Below are 23,247 nucleotides of genomic sequence, written 5' to 3'. Positions count from 1 at the left end.
ACTGATGGACACTAAAAGGTTTTATATTTTTCTTGTCAAAGTGTAGAATGTGGAATAAAGGGGGCAACATTTTTAGTAGTGATGAACAATAGGAAGAACTAAATTATATATTTGTGCAGTTCGGTGGGAAAACTTGAATGTTTATGTAGGGACTCATGGAAGGTGGGAATGGTTATATAGTAAAGAGAGGCAGCCTGACTTTCGGAAACAAGTGTAGTGGTGCATAGCTTAAAAACCACACATGGATGTGTTGGGGAGCTGAAGGGCAGAGGGGTTTGGACAGAAAACCTGTGCATGGGGTGTGAAGGGGTGGAATCAAGAAGTGTTAGGAGGTGGAAGGAAGGAGAGGATGGGGCAGATGAGAAGTTATTGCTGGTGAATATCTGGAAAACCAGAAAAGACTAAAGAAGGTAGATGACTGCTGGGAAATAGCAGGAATATCCACAGGAGTGGTGACTTATGGGATAGAAACTCCAGGTAAAGTTGGAGTGGTGGAGAAGGTTGGCAGAAAACCTGGCATGGCATCAGAACTGCATGTTTTAATGATTTAAAAAAATTCCCATTTTTTCAGAGAGGAAAAGGTTTTTGAAAAAGTTTTGTGATTGGATGTGAACATTTCCATGGGGGAGCAAGCAACACACATTTTCTAGGCAGCTTCTTGTGTGGATTTCAGATGTTTTGGAAATATATAGATAACTAAACAAGTAAGTGTTGACACCTTGAAAATGAACTTGATCTCCTCCTATTTTGGACTTCAGTCATATATATAGTGACTGTCCCATCCACACCTGAGCGAGGCAGCAGTAACAGGGAGAAGGATAAAGGTCCTTTGTCCGTCATGATGAGATACTGAGGAGCTGGAGCATGTGCAGGGAAGGGAACAGAGCTGGGGAACAGTCTGGAGCACCAGGAGAGGCTGAAGGAGCTGGGGGGGCTCAGCCTGGAGAAAAGGAGGCTCAGGGGGGACCTTCTGGCTCTCTACCACTCCCTGACAGGAGGGTGGAGCCGGAGGGGGTCAGGCTCTGCTCCCAGGGAACAAGGGACAGGATGAGAGGAAAATGGCCTCAAGCTGCACCAGAGGAGGTTCAGGTTGGATATTGGGAAAATTCCTTCCTGGAGAGGGCTGTTCAGCCCTGTCATAGGAGTGGAGTCCTCATACCTGTAATTGTTCAGAAAACGTGTGGATGTGGCTCTTGAGGACATGGTTTAATAGTGGTGCTGGTTGACAGTTGACGATTTTAAAGATCTTTTCCAACCTTAATGATTCCATGATTCCACATCTGTGCCTGGGTTCTGCCATAGGATCAACTTTCATTGGGAGTCACAGTTGTCACTTTTAATTAAAACTTTCTTTTTCAGCAGCAGTTTGTAGCTGCACATCATCATCCCTGGAACTCTCGTTCTGCCAGCTCAGCACAATAACCCCAGTTTTCCTGCAATAAGCTCCTGCTAAGCTGATTAATATGTCAGGAATAATGCAGATGGATTGGGATGTAAATTGCTGAAAAGTAATTGGGTGTTCTGTAGGATCCTGGCCCTCTCTGAGGAAGAAACCCAGACTTAACAAAAGCTATATTGCTCCTATTTAAATACCAATTTGTTTAGTTGATGCGTTTAGCAGGTAAATGTTTTCTCTGCTGTTCCTTTGCAGAGCAGTTCCAGCCATTGCACCATAAAACAAGAAATGAAGTGTATTTCGGTCTACATTTCATACCAACTAATCTTTTAAACTAAAGGATTACTTCAAATCAAAGCTGAAACACATCAAAGATCCAAGTTGAAATGTAAATTCCCTGCTTTCCAGACAGCACCCTTTCCAAAGAAATTTCTCACATTTATTGGGATTCTCTTCTGCTTAAATGTCTGCAGGGTGAGCTGTCAAACTGGTTGTAATTTCTAGCAATTAAGAGCATTATTAATTTTCAACATGTGCCACTAATATGCAACAAATTACTGAAACTCTGCTGTTTCTATTAAAAATCTGAACAAAATCGGGGTTTTCCTTGAGGTTATGCAAAAACTGTCTTTAGGGAGAACAGGATACAGGTTTTTAATAATAAAACCAACCCTAGCAACTATTTTTGCTGTCGTTAAAATGTCTTTGTTCTTTGTATGATCATCATCTATGATTAAGATTGTCTAAAAGTCATTTAGTCAAAAAATTTCTGTCTAGAAATTTCAAGGCAAGGCCAATAGTAAAGCTTGGAATTAATGAATATCTTATCAGAAAAGATAAAAATTTGGTGTTATATCACAAAGAGGGGTGTAAAGTTTGGTAATTCTGGTAAGAACTGATACTTTGTAGAAATATTTCTGTCTTGAATTTTACTTTTTGTGAATCTCAAGGTACTTATAGCAAAGAGAGTGAAACTTTCCAGCATTAATATTCTTGGGAGACAAATGGTAAAACTGAATCTGATTATCCATGCTTGGTTATTTTATTTTAGGATTAGCAAAATCTGAAGATGAACCTGAATGCAGACTATTGTAATGGGAATATAATGAAGGGAATTCAATTATCCTGCATTAAATGGCATTTCTGGGTGAGATATGCTGGTTATCTGTGCAAGAAAACAATTCAGAGAATATTTCACACCCCTCTTTTTGATAAGCCAAATTCCCCTTTGGAAGCTTCCTAATGATTCTCTTATTGTGACTTCAGAACCATAGTTTCTTAATCTTTTCAGGAAGAGTAATGAAAACTATTACAAATGACTTATACATGTGGAATATCTGAATTCCTGATTTTGGAACATGACAGTGACCTGCCTGATTCCCTCATCTGGCTCCAGGGGGGAGTTTTGGGTGAATACCCTTTCTTCTGAGCAGGGTATGGAAAAGTATAAATTAAATAAAATATATAGTGATTTCCAATGGAGAATCACAGAATCTCATCTGTCCCAAGGAAGGCACTGGGAGTTTCCCAGTTTGTTCCAAAAGGCCAGAATTTGTGTTATATTTTCTTTGCAAAAGAGAGTTGATAACAGGGACTAAACATATGAAATGGAGCAAAGCTGAGAAATGGAGCAAAGTTGGAATTAAAGAAAGAAACATGAAACAACCCTTACATTTCCTTCAACCCAAAGTCTTTTCCTCACTGATACTCTCCTGGCACTGGCCAGACATCCACTTCTGTTTCCTTTCTTCCCTTTTAATTAATTATGTGTGCTGCTTAGATGATTTACATAGTGTCCATTTCCAGTCTGGGTCACTGAAATAATGAGGGAACTTCAAAGCTCTCAGAGTCATCTTAATTTCCAGCCCCACATTTCAATTAGCAACACAACCCTATTAATAATTTAGATATTTAAAAAAACGGAGGAGTGTTCTCTCTGCAGATCTGAGCAGATGGAATCTTTCTCCATCTCTTCTACCTCTTCATCCAGCTTTTAGTTTTTAAACATGCTGCTCACCCTTCTACGATCTGCACCTTTGTAGGCACCATCTTAGGGCTGTTTTGTATGAAACTCTGAGTTTGTACTAACTTGTTTCTTTGCTCAGTCAGTTGTGTAACTTTAGCACCTCTACTTTGTATTCTTTATTCTAGCCAAGACTTTTGTCTGTAGCCATAACACTGTCCTTGTGACAGGAAAGCTGTGCTTATATAACTCTTACATCAGTCCTCGCTGCTAGTTTGCGTCTTCTCACCATTTTCCCATTCAAAAAGGAGTTCTGATGACATGTAATCTGCTTATTCTTTGTTTGAAAAGCAGCAGCCCTCTTCCTTGAAGATTTTCTTTTTTTCCCAGGAAGATAACTGGGTGGGAAGGTGCACTGATGCAGCAGAGATTGCAGTCCTGTTTTCTGCCTCTCTACGAGCTCAGGTGACACCCCACCTGCAGTGCTGCCTCCAGCTCTGGGGTCTGCAGCACGGGAAGGACATGGAGCTGCTGGAGCAAGTCCAGAGGGGCCATGGAGATGCTCCGAGGGCTGGAGCCTCTCTGCTCTGGAACCAGGCTGGGAGAGCTGGAGGTGTTCACCTGGAAAAGAGAAGGCTCCAGGGAGAGCTTAAAGCCCCTTGTAGTGCCTAAAGGGGCTCCAAGAGAGATAGGGAGGGACTTGGGACAAGGGCCTGGAGGGACAGGACAAGGGGGAATGGCTTCCCATCACCATAAGGCAGGGTTAGATGGGATATTGGGAAGGAATTCTTGGCTGTGAGGGTGGGGAGGCCCTGGCACAGGTTGCTCAGAGAAGCTGTGGCTGCCCCATCCCTGGAAGTGTCCAAGGCCAGGTTGGATAGGGCTTAGAGCAACTTGGGATAGTGAAAGGTGTCCCTGCCCATGGCAGGGGATGGAAGTGGATAAGCTTTAAGGTCTCTTCTAACCCAGACCATTCCCTGGTTCTGTGGTACCAGGAAAAGAAAGAGCTCAGGAGTTTGGGGTTCAGCCTCCTCTCGTGTCAGTAACTGGTGCTGTGTCCCTGTCCAGTCTGACTCTGAGCTCTGGGAGTGCCGGATCCATTGGGAGTTGTCAGGGATGAGTGGCCTTGGCTGGGATCAGCTGAGGGTCTCCAGTTTGGAGACTCTGGGTGGGACGGGTTTTTGGGGATGCTCTGGCTCTAAAGAAGCTGCTCTGTACTTTCACCTTTTCTTGAGTGGTAAAACACCTCTGGGAGAACCATAATGAGATGATGGAAAGTGGTATCAGTTCAGTGATTGATATGTTTGTGATTTCCAAGCTGGAACGTGTAACTTGCTGAGAAGAGCCAACATACTTGTATATTGATTTTGTTGATTGTGCTGATAATAAGAGAAAGAAAGAAAGAACAGAAAAATCATCACTTATCTGTGAAGCAGCACAAAGGAGTCACTGAAGCGACTTCTTTGCTGCTTTGAATATAATTAATATTTTCTGAACCCTCTGGCAAATGTTGCCATTATTGCTCAGTTCAGCCTTGCAATGCTCCCGTTCTCTCTTCCAAGTTCTTTATTTTCTCAGTAATTCTCAATTCTTTAATTTCTCAGGATTTCTGAGTAACCTTCTAGCACTACCAGATCACTGAAACAGTGATTTCTTGGAGTCTTCTGAAGGGAATTTCAAGAGCATGAGGGATTGTATGTTTGATACCCTGTCACATAGCACAGGCTGGTCCCCCAATAGCTGTTGGGTTTTGCCCTCTTTGAATTTTCATTCAGGTTATTCAGTGCAACCGGGAGCCAAGACCTCCCTGAGATGAGAACACTTAAATGAAGCGTTACATGGAAAACTTTGGTAGAAAAATTAAATCCATAATTAATCTCTCCTGAAAAACAGAAAATTAAAAATTGATTTATCCTACCAATTATATATAGGCAAATTCTGGGTTTTTTTGCAGTAGCATTTTAACTACCTCTTTTTTTCAGATACCTACTGACTCTTTAGAAAAATGTCACAGAATTCCAAGCTGGTTTGGGTTGGAAGGGACCTTAAAGCCCATCCAGTCCCACCTCCTGCCATGAGCAGGGACACCTTTCAGTACCCCAGGTTGCTCCAAGCCCCATCCAACCTGGCCTTGGACACTTCCAGGGATGGGGCAGCCACAACTTCTCTGAGCAACTGTGCCAGGGCCTCCCCACCCTCACAGCCAAGAATTCCTTCCCAATATCCCATCTGACCTGCCCTCTGGGTACATCTACATATGTAGACCCATTGCAGAGGAAAAAACTTCTGAGATGGAAAAGAAATTCTTCTATCTTGTATTCTGAAAAAAACCTGCTGCTTTTCTATTCTTCCAAGATCCTTGGAGGTTTGGAGTTTGTCAAGCTGTTTCATCCCATCTTTAAATCAGTTTTGTGAACATGCAACAGTTTTCTCTGCCTCTGTCTTTCCAGTAGGGAAGGAATGTCTTCTCTTGTGCTTCCTTATAAACAGGGATTAGTGTTTTTGTCTCACAAAAGGTCCATTAATTCAGAAGGGATATTTTGTTGTAATTAATTTACATAAAACTCCTGTTTTGCTTAGATTAAGGATTTTCTTTAGAAGAGAACAAACTGCAGATGCTGATAATGAGATGCTTGCTTGAAGCTGATAAGTAGCAGGTTATATTTGTGCTTCTTTCATAGTTTCTTTATCTCATTCAAGAAATAATATGATTTTTGAGCTCTCTTGGAGTGAATAATCTCAGTACGTCGTGTGTGACGTGTTGAGCAATGACCTCTAATCCCTACCAGGGAGAATTACAGTTCTTTCACTGGTTTAAAGGGGGAAAAGCACTGAACACTGGTGTTTGCATGAGGAGGTGGGAAGCCTTGCAGGAATTAAGAAATCTGATGAAGCATTGATGTGACTCAGCTTCTGCAGTTGGGGGGTGGCTCTTTGCTGACTCTCTTGGGCTGATCCTCTTTCCTCGGGAAAGAAAGGCCCTGAAAATTAGGATAGAACAAAATGTAGGTAAGAAAAGTGTAATTACTAAAGCTGGAATTAGTCCAGGGTAAGAATTAATAATGCTGAAATTAATAAAAAGTTTAATTACCACAAGTCCACAGGGCATGCAATTCAAGCACAGGCCCTTCAATTCCATTGTGGTGCAAAGAACAACAGAATTCCCAGGGGATTTTTTAATAGATTTTTCAGCATTTCTGTGTGTTTTCTTTTTATTTACCAAGGGTAAATAATGGAGCAGATTACAGACATGTGCAAAACCACTTCTTATCAAAATATATTAAAGTTCAGCCTTTCCTGTAGCCGTTCCTGCAGCAAATAGTCCCTCGGGAGCAGTTTCTGCAGGGGAGTCACCTCACACTCATTTCTCACAGGATCTTAGCAATGCACCACAATTCAGGTTCAAGTTCCTTTGCTATTCAAGTATTAATCTCTTCCTAAATCCAGCTTGTTCATCTCTCCAACTCACATCTGGGATTGGGTTAGTTTGTGTCTCCTGAAGAGGACATTTCCAATAGATAATCCAATTAATCCACAAACCTATTTTGTCATGACAGTCAGGCCTTACCAAAGCATTTGAGGAAGGCAGAGTAATTAACTCACTTCTGTTTATCCGCTTTTTTCCCTCTAGCTTTTAAAACAACTTTCTGTTGAAGAAGAAATTACAGTTATTTTTATGAACTGCAATAATGGAAATGCTTTTGTTTGCATAAGCAAAAGAAAAAACCTTTAAAAATTGGTTTGGCTGCTGTAATTGCTATTTTTAGTGTGGTTCTATCACTTGGCTATTTGTAAACTTTCTGGCTGGTCTTTTATCCTAGTTTCATTGTAGGGTTTTATTAAAATGGTGTGTTTGATGCCTGTGCCCACAGCAGAGGAGAATAAAGCCCAGCAAAGTGCTTTGTAATTCCTGTGGGAAACTGGGTTTGTCAAGGAGTTTTTGAAGTCCATGTCACTGTTCAGTTGTTCATTATCCTCCAATGGCTTGAAAAGCTACAAATAATTTGCTATTCCAAGGGCATTTATTTTTACTTTGTCAGGGTTTGAATTATGTTGCTTCCTGGATGTGAATCCCAAGAGGTTGGGCAGCTCCAGAGGTGGCTCTCGTTGGAAATTACGTGTTGTAGGACCAGTGCTCTGTCAGTTTTCATCTGTTTTGGTCTTGTGCACTCAGCTGAATGATTTGGGAAGATTTCTGGAGCTAAAGGTGCAGTGCAGGTATCAGTAGGGACAGATTGGTGTTGAGGGAATGGCGAGCCTTATTTTGCTTTACTCGGACTAATTTAGTGCATTTTTTCCCTAAATGTAACTCAAAGCCTTGTAAGTGGTTTAGAAAATGGGAGTTGAATGTTTAGCCCTTCTTGCCTTTGTGATAACATGTTCCAGGACAACCTGATTTATCTATAATGTTAAAATAACTTCTCAAGATGTCAATATTTATTCCAGATTTAGGGACTGCCTGACATTATAAAATCTACTTATTGACTACTCTCTCCATTCTGCAGTGGTAAGTTAAAGTGTTTTGTTCCAGTGACAAATAATAAGACCCAGTTTTGTAAACTCACTCGAGGGAGTTAGAGGTGCTCACACAAACTGAGGGACCATCTGCAGCACTTGGCATCAAGGATGGGAGAAGTTTGGGAATGGGGAAACTTCCTAGACATCTATTTTACTGTAGAAAAAGTCATTTCTGTGAGTTTTCAGCAGCCCAAGGTGGTACAAGAGGAGCAGGAATGGCAGGTGACCCAAACACCTGCTCTGGGGATGTGTTTGTTCTGGTTCTGTAAGCAGGGAAATTGGTGTTCTTTATTCCTCTGGTTGAGGACTCAGTGGAAATGCCTCAGCAGTGGCTGTGGGAAGCTGAGGAACTCTACTGGTGTCAGAGGAACCAGATATTAACACTAATTTCTCAGGGGGAATCAGAACCTCTACCTGATTCACCACTGTGACTCATGATTCAGGGACTGACACATCCCTCTGTGCTTTGATGAACGTGCTTGTACTTGTGCCTCCACACAGTTATTTTCACTGTTAAACCAAGCAATGGTTGTGGCTGGGCTTGGAGTGTTTCCTTCTGTCCTGGTGTAGGGAAAAGCTGCTGGGTTGAGGTTGTGTTTTGTGGTTCCACTGACAAATCAAACTTCTCCATGTTCTGGAGAAAGGTAAAACAAGAGCTGCAGAATGCAGACTACAGAGATCCCTCAGGAAAACTGTATTCATGGACTGCAATCTTGATGATAAATCTAAATAAGAGTCCCCAAAATGCTGTTGGTTTCAGTAACCTGTGTTTTCTCCCCTTTTTCTTCAGTATGCTGCTTGGAGATGACAACCAAAAGGAAGATCATTGGCCGCCTGGTGCCATGCCGATGTTTCCGAGGGGAGGAAGAGATCGTGTCTGTGTTGGATTACTCTCACTGTGGCCTGCAGCAGGTGCCAAAGGAGGTTTTTAATTTTGAGAGGACCTTGGAGGAGCTTTACCTTGATGCCAACCAGATTGAAGAGCTACCCAAGGTAATCCATGTTCTGCTGGAAGACAACGTTGAGTCCTAAAATGTGTGTTGGACAGGGATAGCTCCTTTAGTCTGGAGAAGAGGAGACTGAGGGGAGACCTCATTGCAGTTACAACTTCCTTGGAAGGGGAAGAGGGGCTGGTGGCTCTGGGGGTTCAAGGGCAACTTTGTACAGTTTCTCCTGCCTTCTCGAACAGCCCAAGCAGCCAAACCCTCATCCTTACACTCCATGCTGGATGGGGCGGAGCAGGAGCACCGATGACTCCTTCCCAGCAGAGGAACACAGACAGTGGAGCCTTAAAATGGGAAATGAACAACTGTCCAAAAGAAATGGTTTTGCACAAGTAATTCCTGTGGCATTTGGTTGCTTGATCAGGAGCCACTACATTTGAATCCTCTTTATTGCTGCTTTTCAAAGCAAGGTCTCTGTCAGAATGAGCTCTTTATCCTTCTGGGATATCAGTGGGACCCTTCCAACTCAGAATATTCTGTGATTTTGTTGGGAAGTGCCAGTGCTGAGTAGGAGTTTCACAACTGCAATGAGATCACCTAAATTATCCTTCCTGAGTAAAATTCCCCTTACGGAATCTTTCAATCTGTTCTTCTGCTGATTAATATTTACTAGGAGGAATGAAAAGTTACTGTAACTTAAGTATTCTGGAAACAAAAGAGAGCAAGGTGGTGGAAAAACCAATTAATGGCAGGTGCTGGCTACATAATGAAGCATGAAGGGATGTAATCCAGCCCTTAATTGAATTTCTCTCCACAATAATGAAAGATACTCACAAGTCTTTAATTAAACACTGTCCCCTGTAATCCACTCTCCATCATCTCACAGCACATTTCTCAGTTAGGCTGCACAGAGACTTCCTAGAAATTCTATTTCCAAATGTAGAAAATGTACTTTTCCTATTCCATGGAGTTGCTTTACTGGAATGTGATGGGTCATTGCTTGAGGTCATTGACTCCATCCCCAGTTCTGCACAGATGGGAAGGCAGGGCAGCTCCAGGAGCTTTAGTTCATGGGAAAAATGGCTGTGAAGAGCTGCCTGATCCCTCCTAGAGAAGAAAACAGAGAACGAGGAGTTTTTTCTGTTCCCATAAACGTGAAATGGGGCTTGGTGGAGACCATTTACTGCTGATGGATCCCTGAGATCCAGCTCTCTTTTATGTCATGGTTTCATTGTGCTACAGAAGAATATTGGAAATGTCTAATTTAGGTAGGGATTTGGGGTATTTTTTGGCTGGATCTTTATAATTTGGTATACATATTTTGGGTTGGAAGTATCAAAGTGGTTTTGAGACTGAGCTGCAGTGGCTGATGGAAGACAAATAGAGCAGGGCATAGAATAATGCCATGATTCCATATGGGAAAACTGGGGACCAAAGGGAAGGAGGCAAAAATTAGGAAGGTGATAGTTTTTAGTTTTAATTTATTGTAAACACAGCATTTATCACACTCTTGGCTGTGTGTAAGAGAACATTAATAAGAGTTAATTTGTTTTCTTGCTAGTGATCATTTTTGTCTTAAGCCTTTATTAATCATTACTGTGAATTAAACAGCCCAAATAATTCCTTTATCAAATTTACTGCTTCAGATATTTTTGCCCCATGGCTCTGAACCTTTTTTCCACTGTTTAATTAATATTCTATGGGAGAAATTAGGTTTTAGTTTGTAGTTTTTATATTTCTTTTTTCTTTGAAGGATTTGCAGGAGTGTTATATAATTCTTACCCTATTTTCCCCTAAATCTTGCCAAGTCTTTATTTTCTTTGCCTTTGAATTCATCATCATGAGCTGCTGCTGCACAAATGTCCCTTATTTGGGTGAGTCAAATGAATGGATGACTAATAAAAAGAGTATTGATCTTAATGAAGGTGGAGCGACTGGAAATCAACATCCAGAAAAACAGGAGTGGGATGAAAATTCTCCCCAGGAACCTTTGGAACAGCCAAAGCCTTTCTGACTTGAGATATTCAGAATAAAAATCCATTGTTATAATTAAATCTCAATGAACACCTCTTGGGTTTTACTCTGAAAGGAATTTAAGTCGTGTATGGATATCCAGAGTGATGATTCCAACCAAATCAGGATGGCAAGGCCAGGAAGCTCCAGAAACTCAGAAAAACACCTTTGGAACACCTTTTCCCCCACCTTTGGAACATCCAGTGGGGGAAAAAAGTGGGCAATTTTGGGCCTACGTTCCCCACCCTTATATTCTTTCTGATACAACAGTACATCATTCAAATCACTCCAGAGGGAATATTTTTTATTAAGCCTCTTCCTTCAGCAGTTCCAAAGCCTTGGATGTGTTCAGACAGTGTCAGAACTCTGAGTTCCAAACCTTCCTCGGCTTCTAAAATAAGAATTCTCCAGGGAATGGCTCGAAATGTGCACTGGGCATTTAATTTTCCGTACAGCATTTCATTTGTGGAGTTTAACTCATGAACTTTTCTGCCCAAACCTTGGCCTGGTTTGTATTTTTATCAAAATCTTACAGGTTCCTCCTGCTGAACATCCCCAGGGTCTGGAGCTGCTCTTGTGTAGAACAAGGGCCACCTCCAGAGCCTCTTACTTATGGTATTTTCCAGACTCATCCCAAACGAAGTGCTTCCTTGCAAAAGGAAAAGCAGGTGCTCTTGGAAAGGAATTCCTTGTTCTCCAGAGAGAGATTTCCTGTGGATGAGATGGAAAGTGCCTGCATGGAATGGGTTCTCCTGTCCCTCTTGGATTGTGCTTCTCATCCTGAGTATTCATTATTCACATGATTCCCTCCCATTTTCTGAGAATTGGTCATTTTGAAGGAAAAGCAGAATTTTTCTAAAGGATTGTCATAGAAAGTTACCTCAGAAATATTTTAAATTGTTCTAAAATTTACTTGAAGTGAAGCAACAAGTGGCCATTTTCAAGCCCTTTTGATGTTAGTTTTGTCCTCCCTGGATTCTTGGCTGAGTTTTCCATCTAGGAAATCAAATTATTTTGCATTCCCAGATAGGCTGTGAGTGAATTTATGGACTTTATTCTCATAGATAAGTCTATGAGAAAGACTAAATCTGGTGAGAACTGCACTGATACTGGAAGGACCCTTGTGAGCTGCTTACAAAGAGCAGTTGTTTTCCAGAACCCATTGAATTTTCTGGTGAAAACTGGGGACTTGCTTTTATAAAATAAGAATTTGAATGATAAGTAGGAATCAAGTCCTGAATTTTGAGGGGGAATAGAAAGAACATATCATTGTGTTAATGCCAGAGCATTTTTATACCTTGAAGATAATTAATTTAATCTGCGTATTGTCAAAATATAATTAAAATATGTAATGAAAAATATGTAATGAAATAAAATATTTTTTACCACAAGACACAACATTTTTTCAATTGATATGAAACATAAAACAGATCAATAATGTATAATTATTATATATGATGTAATAATATAAATACTTACAAAACATTGGTTGCAATGACTGTGCAGTTTTGGACAGAAGGCTCTTCTTGACCATTGCCACTGCTAAGTTGGGTTATTCCTATCAACTGTAAGAATGCGTTCTCTAAAAATTATGTTTTGAGGATTGAATTCTTCTGGAGCAAGTGGAGTTTTGTGGTATTTCACAGATTCAGAGTTGGAAGGGACCCACAAAGATCATCGAGTTCAACTCCTGGCCCTGCCCAGGACCATTCTGTGTATAAATAATGATCTCAAACTGTTTGTTTTCCCCGAAACTCTGTAAATCATCTTTTTTTTTTTTTATTGCAGCAACTGTTCAACTGTCAGGCTTTACGGAAGCTGAGCATCCCTGACAATGACCTGTCCAGCCTCCCCACCACCATCGCCAGCCTCGTGAACCTCAGAGAGCTTGATATTAGTAAAAATGGTGAGACACCCAAAGTGTCTTAAGGAACTGTGGTGAATATGAGCAATAATGAAGTTTTTATTCCTAATGGTTAAGAACCTCGTGCTCTGGGTCTGGATTATGGCCTGGCACTTTGGAGAAGGTTCCATAAAGATCTACCTTGTTTATTTTTCTTTTAAAAATCAGACTTTGGTTTAGCACATGATTTGGGCACATGATTTGTGCCCAAAAAATATTGGCAAGAGGAGTGTGAGGCCACTTTTCAGTGCACTTATGAACTGTTCCACTTCCTGAAGTGGCTTAGAACTCACTGGGCTCTTGTGTGAAGGATTTAAGCACATGGGGCTGTGGGTAAAAAATTCCCGGGATTTATATAGATTAATTTGCTGATGTGCATCCCCAGTTATGCATTTACACATTTATGTGCCTAAAAACCTTTGCAAGCCTGAACTCAAGTGTCTTCATTTTAAAAATGATGCTTTGGCACTCCTGGAAATGTTGGGAAATTTCTTATCAGTGGAGTCCTCGAGACTCTCGGGATTCTGTGTATTCTCGGAAGAGACAAAGAGAAGTTGTTTGGGAAGAAATGAAAGGCACAAATACCAGTACAGATGATGTCACTATTTAACTCCAGAAGATTATATAAATCAAGCATTAGCATAATAGCCATAGTATAAGGCATAGATTCTGTTCTGGTGTGTTTATTTAGGGCTTAAGTACTTTTAGACTATAATACTCAATGTGTGTATCCCTCCTGTTGGAGCAGAAGTCTGATCTGAAAATACCAAATGAACTCATTTATGAACAAAACAAATAAACAGGTTTTTGTGTAAATAATAATTCTTTCCATGTTTTTTTAGGAATTCAAGATTTTCCAGAAAATATCAAGTGTTGTAAATGTTTAACGATTATCGAAGCCAGTGTGAACCCCGTGTCCAAGTGAGTATCAGCAGCTGGATTTGCATTCTGTAGGTGCAGAAAATAAGCTCAAATTTAAAAGAATTGTGTCAAGTTCATTTGCAGGATTAATCTAACTTTCTTTTTAATTGTTTCAAACCCAGAGGGGATGACTCTATTGGAAGATCCGAGTCCTCTGTTAATGAATGTGGGGTCTTCCCGCTTAGCAGAGAAAGAGTTGGCAAAGCACAGAGGTTGAGGTTTCATGTGTTTGGCCACTGAAAACCTCTTGGTTGGGGCTTTGGTGACACTTTTCCCTTCCAAGAAGTTGCAATAATAGTAACAAAAAATCTGGGTTGTAAAGCTAGGAATTATGAAATGGAATGAAGGAGGCGAAAGGATGAAATTTTACTACTTCAGTTTAAAAAAATTGAGAGAAAGAGAGAGAGAAAGAATGAAAGAAAAAGAAAAGAAAGAAAGGAAGGAAGAAAGAAAAAAGAAAGAAAGGAAAGAAAGAAAGACAGACACCTTTGGCTTAAACCCTTACCTAGGAAGGAGGAAAAGGCTATTTAATGTGGTTATTGCAATGTGGAGAAGATGAGAATGAACAAAATTGTCTGTAATGAGTAAGTTCTTCCGGAGAATTTGGATAGACAAAGAAGGTGAGAGAGAAAGTCACCTTTCTTCTTCTAAATATACATTGTTTTATTTCCATGGCAACGCTGAGGTGAGCATTAAGGGTTTTACTGTTTTTTAGGCTGCCAGATGGCTTCACACAACTTCTAAATCTGACCCAGCTCTATCTAAATGATGCCTTTTTGGAGTTTCTTCCAGCTAACTTTGGAAGGTAAGGATGAGTCATCAAAGCACAGTGATCGTGCATTTGAACCTGGCTTAGGCTCTAAGGGTCTGGTTTAAATCTCCCTTCTCTCGAAAAACTAAACAAAACCCAGAGATTTTGGCTTTTCAGCACAATTTTGATGAATGATTGTTGTAGAGGGAATGTTGTGTCAGCAATAATGTGGTAATGAAGTGATGCAGTTTGGCAGTTGAGGGAAAAGGTGAGAAGAAATAGAACTTGGAGGGGACTGTCCTTCAAATGTGTGACTCAGTTGTGGCAAGGGCAGAAAACAGCAATATGGGTTCTGCCATTGAAAAATGGGCTGAAAGATTAAGGCTGTGAGTCAGAGGGGAAGAAAGAAAGAACTGAAAGGCAACATGTGAAACCAGAACAAGAGCAGATTCAAAAGACAGTGGAGCAGAAGGGCTGGAGAATGAGGGTAAAAATAAATGCAGCAGAAACAGAGCCAAAAAATGTTAGATAAGGACAAAGCAGAGGTGGTGGAATTCAAAGTTGACCCAATTTGCCGTAAAAGGGGGCAGGAGGAGCTGGTGGATCCCTACCCTGCCCAACTGTGGCAGAAATGGGGAGTTTATTCCACGTGATGAAGGTGATGGTTGGCCTTTCTGCCCCTGGACTGTCCACCTGGCCACAGAGCTCAGAAGACAAAAGATGAACAGAGAAAATATTTGACATTGTTACAGAATTCACCTAATACCAGTTTTATACTTATCCCTCCTCTATGTTTTATGGTTCAAGTGGGAACACCAACCCACCACTCTAAAACTAATCCTGAGGTGACATAGTTGTGTTGGAAGTGATGTTGGTCTGCTCAGACCTGGGCAAATCAAGTGCTGCTTCAGCACAGTCCTGGCCCTGACCCAGAGCTGAGCCTGGCTGGAATATACCAGCTTTTCACAGTAACTCTAAACTATTTTGTTAATGACTTGAGCAAAGTAAACAGAGTAAAATTTCATTTCTCTCAAGTATTTCCAGGTTTACTGAAGGATAAAAAGCAACTGCTCTTCAGTTCACAAGTTCCTTTGAAATTTTCTGCGAATTCTACAACCCCTCACAGGTCTCCTTTTAATTTACAGTATTTTTAGCAGAAGTAGGACATGTGCTGAGTGTTGGTATGAATTAGAACCTGCACACAACAACCGTTCCAAACTCCACTGTGCTATTAGGTGAATTCCGTCAAAGCTTTTCAGAAGAGTTCCACTGAGGACAGACATGTCCTGCCTGAGTGTCTGTCCTTACATGAAATTATTTGGTTCTGAACATGTTTTGTACCCCAGCAGAACTGGACATTGGACTGTAGTACATGAAACAGACTCTTCCTTTATAGAAATCAGTAATTTTAAATCATTCTTATGGATGCCTGAACTAATTCACTGAATGAACTCATTATTTTTTATCCTATTTTTAGACTTGTCAAATTGCGAATTTTGGAGTTAAGAGAAAACCACTTGAAAACTCTACCAAAGTAAGTGATGGAATACTTACGTTTATTCACCTGGAATTGCCAAAAGTGCAAAATATTTGTATTTGCAGCAATGCAATGGTGTAGTTTCTGTTAAGAGTGTATTTTTTTTTTGCATGATTTAAAGAAATTTTAGTGAAGGGTTTTAGCAAAAAGCAAAGATCTGTGATTCTGTGACATGACGGAAGATGGATCCTGGGACATTAACTGAGTGTAAATCAATGGCCAAAATCTGCAATGTGACATTTTAAGATAAATAAATAAAATTGAAAAGTAACAAATGAGAGAAGCCTGATCAGTGATGATATGACTGTTTTCCGGTAATTAATCTGATATGTTGAAAACACCCTCTGTGTAACCTGATAGAATGCTGGTTTGAACAGAATTTAAATGGTTTTGGTACTTTTCAGAACGATTAAAAAGCCTGCATCAGCAGAATATGGAGGAAGTATCAATTTGCTGGTGTTTCTTGGTGCTGTTTAAAAATAAAAAAGGAAGTTTCTATAATTTGTTGCTGAAATTTGACCAACATTTCAATGGTTTTGAAAAGGAAATGGTAAAGAACTGAACAATAAATCTCTACCCCTCCCATGCTGCACTGCATAAAAGACTTTGCTTTTCTATCCAGACTAGAATTATGTAATTGTTTTCTGGAAGAGGGATCCTCACCAATGGAAAAATATCCATGGATTTGGGGCTTGTTAGAAAGGAGTTTAATGCCTCAGTTTGGAACTCCAATGCACTTCTGGATGTTCCCATTTTCTGCCAACACCACTTCCTCTGCATAAAATACTTCTGCATGTGCATTTGTAACCTACTGAAAATATCTGTATGTTCAGCATGTAGATCTTCCCAATACTCTTCTATAAAATCAGTAATTTATTTCCCCTCTATGTGCTTTGATCAAAGATTATCCTTGACGCTGGTTTCCAGGATCTTCTGAGCAGTTAGAAATACTCGGAAATGTCTGGCCAATATTGCAATTAATTTATAGTATTTTAGTAAAGCTTTAATTTATGCAACAAGATTAGATTTTATTTTTTTTCTCTTGAACTCTTCAGAGCTTTTGGGAGATTCTGGCCAAGGTATGTGGTTGATGACTCTCACTCTGCTGGTAGCAGAGCCTGTCCTTGGAGAAGTGCACTCTGGCTTTCTGCTCGTAAAACTCAACCTATTGCAGAATTAACCCAACCCCAGACTGAAATTACCAGTTTTCCCAATTTTTGTGGACAAACATTCCTGAGCATTCCATAAGCAAAGCTCAGAGCTGTTCCCTGCTAATGAGCTTTGTTGTCTCTGTTGGCATGAGGAGGGTCTGTGGTTTTGTCAATTATTACAGTAATTGAACTAAATCCACAATTATTCAACAAAATCTAGTAGCTAAATTTATGTCTTAGTTGGAAAAAGAAAGTTTTAAGAACATTTCCAACAGAAGCTTTTAATCTATCCAAAAGTTGTGTTTAAGCCTGGCCTGGTTCCAGGCCTAAGGAAGCTTGTTAACTTGCTTGAATTTTGTATTTTCTAAGAACAGACTCTGTCATAAACATTCATTGCTCTTCACATCAAGAGATTTCAGCAGACCCGCCACTCCCAAACTGAATGTTTTTGGATGTTGCTGAACTCCTGAGAGCAATCAAGAGTGTTTCATATCTCAGGAAAAACTCAGAAATTCCCTGTGCTGTTGATTGTTTCAGGTCTAGAGTGTTTCAAAGATCTTTGAGGCTGTTATAGCACTTGGATCTTGTCTCTTAGAGCTGTTTGGGCAGAGGAAAACACCTTTGCAGGGTTCTGGGTGATTTCTTTCAGTAGACATTTGGAAAATTGAAAAATTGTAGGAACCTCATTTGTTGCCGGTGAGTCAGCAGTGTCTTAGAGCCTGGAGCAGCTGTAATTGTGAGAAAATACCTGTATTTGCTGGGTGACTCACTGGTGCCCAACTGGAGCTGTGGCTTCTCAGCTCCTCTCTGGTTTTCTGGACAGTAGGAATTACAGCTCTGTTTTTTCTGCATGTTAGGAAGTGATGTCCAATGGAGACATTACCAAAGGTGTAAGTCCCTGGCACCTGATGTTGGGGAAAACCAGGATTTCTCTTGGTCTTCAGCTGTTGCTCAGAATTAATTTGGTTTATGAGGAGTAAAAATTTAATATCTCAAGTACAGCCTCTAAAATTGGCAGGATTAAGTAATTCTGAAGGTGAAAGCATTTAAAAAGTGGATGAAATTTATTAGCACAGTTACAAGGTCATGTCCTGAGGGACTAACAGAGATTTTTTGATACATGAGGAGTTCTTCAGTCAGGAATCAGATTGGGAAAAAAAGATGTGAATGTAAAATGTCTGAGACATTGATCTGAGAGAGCCTCGATAGGGCCAAATGCTCTTTATCAGAGTGTTTTCACTCTGACAAAGAAACCCTTGGGACATGGGAGAAAAAAGAGGGAGGTGTCATTTGGGAAAACTCCAGATGGAATGGAGATGGGAAAGAGTTAAGCAGGTCCTAATCTGATAGGAAAAATAATGGATGTGGAGTATTACATGGAATATATTCATATATTTAATATATTTTATTAAAATTAGTGTGTTACTTAAACTGAAAAAAACTGAAGTCAAGGGGAGATATATCAGTGTTTGTCTCTGCACACACTGACCATGTATCAGGTTGTGAAGTAAACTGGTTTTTGGGTAAAATGGTTAGTGGGTAAACTAGATATTGGGGAAAAGGATTAGTGGGTAAACTGGTTTTTAGGTAAAAGGGTTATTGGGTAAACTGGTTATTGGATAAAAGTTATTAGGTAAACTGGTTGTCAGGTAAATGGGATGAAATAATTCAGAAATGTTAAGTTTTTATCAGAAATTATATAATTACATTGAGAGGTTCTTTGTGTGGCTCAGCCCTTTGACATTCCTTTGCAGGCATTTGCATGTGTCATTCTGTTCTTGTTGGTTTAAACAAGCATTTTTCTAAAATATTCTGATTTTGCAATTATCTGGGTCCCCTCAGTTTGCTTTGTCTTGGTGCAGCCTTCCTGCTTTCCAAAATATTTCATACCTGTGGTTTTACTCCTGATTTGAGTCAGGAAGAAAAGGACTTTATGGATAAGAATATGATTATAATAATAATAATGATGATGGCGATAAAGGTGGAGGGGTTTTTTCCTTTCATTAAAATTAGCATTTTATCTTGGTCTGGTTTCAGACTTAAAATATAAACCAATGTTTTTAATTCTTGATTGCGCGTTTTTAGGTTCTGATTGTAACAAAACCATGTGAAAATAGAGGCTGTGTTTTAGCCACACAGTTTTATTTCTGAGACTTACTGCTTATTATTTTTGCTGTCAGAATGCAGACTCTCCTTGGACAATCATTCTCTGATCTTACCTGTTGTAGGCAATAAAATATCACATTGGTATTTTCTACTTTGCCTTTTTCTCCAAACACCTCCAATTGTGAGGAATCTCTGAGCTTTTGCTGCCACTATTTATGTCAAAACAGGATTTCTGTGCGTTTAAGTGCCACAAAAAGTCTATGAAAAACAAATGTTGTTATTTTCTATAATATTTTACTGTCAATGCTCAAATATCTTCCTTGATAAAGGGCATTAGATAAGTTTTCTTCTAATAATTCCAAAGCACAGGTCACTTTCATTTAAAGTTTGCCATTAAAATTATTTGAAAGAGAGATGGACACAAGAAGGATGCCCTTCATTAAATTTTTCCTTCTGGATAATGAATTAAGGTGTGAAAACAATATTGTTTTGCAGATATAATTAAAGTATCTGTTTTGGCTTCACAATTATATACTGCAAAAAAAGCTTGGGGGGAAAACCACATTTTTCACCCAGAAGAATTTACTCTCATTAAATGTCATGAAATGGGACTTTTTCTATCCTTTGAATTCAAGTGTACTTTTATTTTTTTCTGTAACTATAGTGTGAAAAAAAATGACATTTTTCTCTGACATTCTTCCATTTCTTTTTTCCATGTCTTCCCACTTCTTTCCATTTATTTTATTCCCCCCAAATTTACAAATATAAATGTAGAAAGTAAATGCTGGTGGGGAGGATACAGGTTATTTTTTTTTCCTCTGGATAATTTCTTTGTTTCTTTACTTATTTTTTTCTAAACTGATTAAATCAAAAATTTTATGAGTTATGGTTTGTTCTTTCTTTTATTCCCTGTTCAATCCCCCAGCAATGCTGTAACTCTTTCACACCTGAAAAATAAGCCAGAATATTAAATGCTGCACTGGGAATACCAGACTTTTAATTTTAATTATCCCAGTGCCAGATCTGCACCAAATTAATGTGCCAGGTACCCACTACTACACAATATTTAGCAAAGAAATAAGATGGGAACAAGGCAAAGTGGGGGAAGTTCTTGATGTAATGATCATAAATCTAGATTTGTTGAAATTATTTGTAACTCTTATTTATGTTGATTATTTTTTAAAAGTGGTGAGACTGTGTATGAGACTCAACAGATGAAGGTTTCCAAGCAGCAGCATAAAACCTGTATAAAAAGGACATGGTGATTTGGTTTTAAAACAATATAAAGTGAATTAGACCAGATTCGTCCTTGGCAGAATAAATTTCAAATCATAGTGGGCGTTTTGCAGAGGTTAAATTTGCAAATTGGAGGTATTTAAACCTGTAGAATTACAATTCTTATGCCCTTCTGTAGCTTAGACTTTATTCCAAACTGACAAAATAAACAGAATAATACAGAAATTCCAGAAAGATATTCAGAGGTCAAACGTATCCTAATGCATTACCTTCCTCCAGATGGGAAATTTGCTGGATGAAAGTGATTATTATTTCCATTAACCTGATAATCGAGTGGTAAAAAGCTTTGTTGTGACTTACAAATATTAGTGCCATAACATTTCTATTCCTCACATCCTTCCCACTCCCCAAATCCCATTTTAGGAAGTAAATTTGCAAAAATCACAAGTTGTCTGAACTGTGTTGAAGTCAGTGGAACAGGGAATTTATCTCAATTCAGAACATGTCCAGGGGATCTAAATCCGGGGGAAAGCTTTGCTTTCTCCTGCTATTTTTTGAACTGCTGTTCCACTTTCTCCCAAGTTTGTGATCAGGATGGAAACTGTTTGGCACACTTTGACTTTACAAATGTGTGCATCGTTCCTGGTGACCTGTTTTCCTCAAATAGCAGCTCTGGCTGAGTTTAATAACTCCTACTCCAGGAGGCTTTACTACCTTGGCACGACGTTATTAAAATATTGGCAATGTTTTAATAAATGACTACTACTATGAATTTTCCCTTTAGGCTTTTTAAAATAAATGTATTTGCTGCTCAGAGAAGAGGCTGAAAGATGTGTTATATTGCTTTCCTATTGTAAAAATGCTTTTCCAACTTATATAAGGTTGTCTGAAAAATTGCCTTAATTATTCTTCATGGAATCACAGGTTGGTTTGGGTTGGAAGGGACCTTAAAGCTCATCTTACTCAGAGCAACCTGGTCTGGTGGAAGGTGTGCCTGCCCATGGCAGGAGGTGGAAAAAGATGAACTTTAAGGTCCCTTCCAACCCAAACCAGTCTGAAATTCTGGGATTCTATGATTTCTTTTTCACAAGAGTTTAGATCTGATCAGTGGCACTGAATTTCAGTTAATAGCACAAAGGGGTGGGAGGGGAGAACATTTATAACTGTGGGGAATCATCATAGCCCACCTTCCACTCATTTTGTTCTTAATTTTCCCAGAACCTTGAGCTCCTCCCAGAATGACCGGGAGCTAAAAACACAAAGAGTTCCTTCTGCCTGTTACTAATGAGATTGGATTTGCTTGTGCTTAGACTCCGTGCTCTGCTTTCTCGGGAATGTTTGGTTTATGGTGTGCAAGAAAATGGCTTGTTATACTCAAAACACCTTAAGTTAAGAATATAATTTCCATTGTATTTGAGTAAGCCCAAATCTACAGAGTAAAAGCACCTTCACACAGTTCCAGCTGCAGGAGGAGACAATAGAGAGAAGGTGGCTGAGGGGAGCCATTTGGAACAGGGTGGGTTTTACCTACGTGGCCATCAGAGACCTTCTCTTTGTCCTAGCTGGTGTCTGTGTGCCCTGTGTCCCTCTGTGGTGAGAGACTGAGGGGAGACTTTGTTGCAGTCACAACTTCCTCGTGAGGGGCAGGCACTGATCTCTGCTCTATGGGGATCAGGGACAGGACTCCAGGGAATGGCCTGAAGTTGTATCAGGGCAGGTTTAGGTTGCATCTTAGAAAAAGGTTCTTCCCCCAGAGGGTGGCTGGGCACTGAATAGGCTCCCCAGGGCGGTGGTCACAGCACCAAGGCTGCCAGAGGTCCAGGAGCATTTGGATGATCCTCTGGGACACCTGGGGTGACTCTTGGTCCTGTGCAGGGCTGAGGGTTGGACTGGATAATCTTTGTGGGTCCCTTCCAACTCAGCAGATTCTGTGACTCTGTGATGCTGTGAAATTCTTGCCGTGTTCCCCTCAGAAGGCCCGTAAAGTCAGCAAGCAGAGAGCCCTAAACCAGTGATCGGTTCCGTGGGGTGCAACAGGTCACCTTGTTCTGCCCTTTCCCTTGAGCCATGAAAAATTCCCTGTACTGGAAGGCTTTTATTGATGTCATCAGGAAAGAAAAACAATCATGCAAAACCTGATGACTCTCAACTGCCTTTATTCTTCCACATCCAAACCCTGCTGGATGATTGCTTCTGAAAAGATGAGTGTTACGTGTGTCTGAGTAAATGCCAGTGATCATTAGTTCTTCATCACAATTGCATTTTCCTACTCAGTGAGTTCTTTTATGAACCAGTAATCTTTACTTTTCCTATTGATTATATTCACTAGTTATTTTCAGTATTTATGCTTTGTAGCCGTATTTTAGACCTTTTTCCATGTTTGTCCCATTTCAATCCCATTAAAGCTCACAAGCTCCATTTTGACGTTCCTTCCTGGCATTGAGTTGTGAAACAAATCTTGGCCATATTTGTGATATTTCCTAATTCAACATCATCCCCCCGCCTACCTGGAACAGGTCTCTGATCAAAAGATCCCACTGTGACCCTGCAGTGTGGTTTTTCCCTTCTCAAGCCACGTGTCCAATAGGAGTCATGGAATCCTTGTTGATGGTGTGGTAGAACAATTCTCCTGGAGAGCCTGTCCGTGGAGATCTTACCCATCTTGTAATCTGAACTACTCTTGGAGAAGAAGAAATCAGCCATCCTTCTGCCTAGAACTACACACAGATATTTCTGCTCTGTCATTCCGAGGTGCTCTTTGCTCTCTCTGACCACTCCCATCCCACTTCCTCAATTAAGATGCAGATA

At 40.1% G+C, this 23,247-nt stretch overlaps 1 protein-coding gene across 5 annotated transcripts in view; it reads left to right on the top strand.

Moving 5' to 3' along the window:
• LRRC7 (leucine rich repeat containing 7) overlaps positions 1-23,247 on the top strand; it is a 117,814-nt gene that overhangs the window by 47,006 nt on the left and 47,561 nt on the right. For all 5 annotated transcript variants that reach the window (XR_003529000.1, XM_027651553.1, XM_027651554.1 and 2 more), the window contains exons 2-6: positions 8,668-8,870; positions 12,623-12,740; positions 13,580-13,658; positions 14,374-14,463; positions 15,887-15,943. Coding sequence is in view for 4 of the 5 variants with exons in the window: in XM_027651553.1 (XP_027507354.1) it covers positions 8,668-8,870; positions 12,623-12,740; positions 13,580-13,658; positions 14,374-14,463; positions 15,887-15,943 (547 nt within the window). In the remaining variant the exon portion in view is untranslated. The remainder of the gene's footprint in view (positions 1-8,667; positions 8,871-12,622; positions 12,741-13,579; positions 13,659-14,373; positions 14,464-15,886; positions 15,944-23,247) is intronic.

This window comes from Corapipo altera, unplaced genomic scaffold, assembly GCF_003945725.1.
Source record: "Corapipo altera isolate COAL_440 unplaced genomic scaffold, ASM394572v1 57, whole genome shotgun sequence".
Classification (NCBI taxonomy): Eukaryota; Metazoa; Chordata; class Aves; order Passeriformes; family Pipridae; genus Corapipo; species Corapipo altera.
The sequence above is the reverse complement of the archived record's forward strand: the minus strand, read 5'-3'. Positions and strand labels throughout refer to the sequence as shown.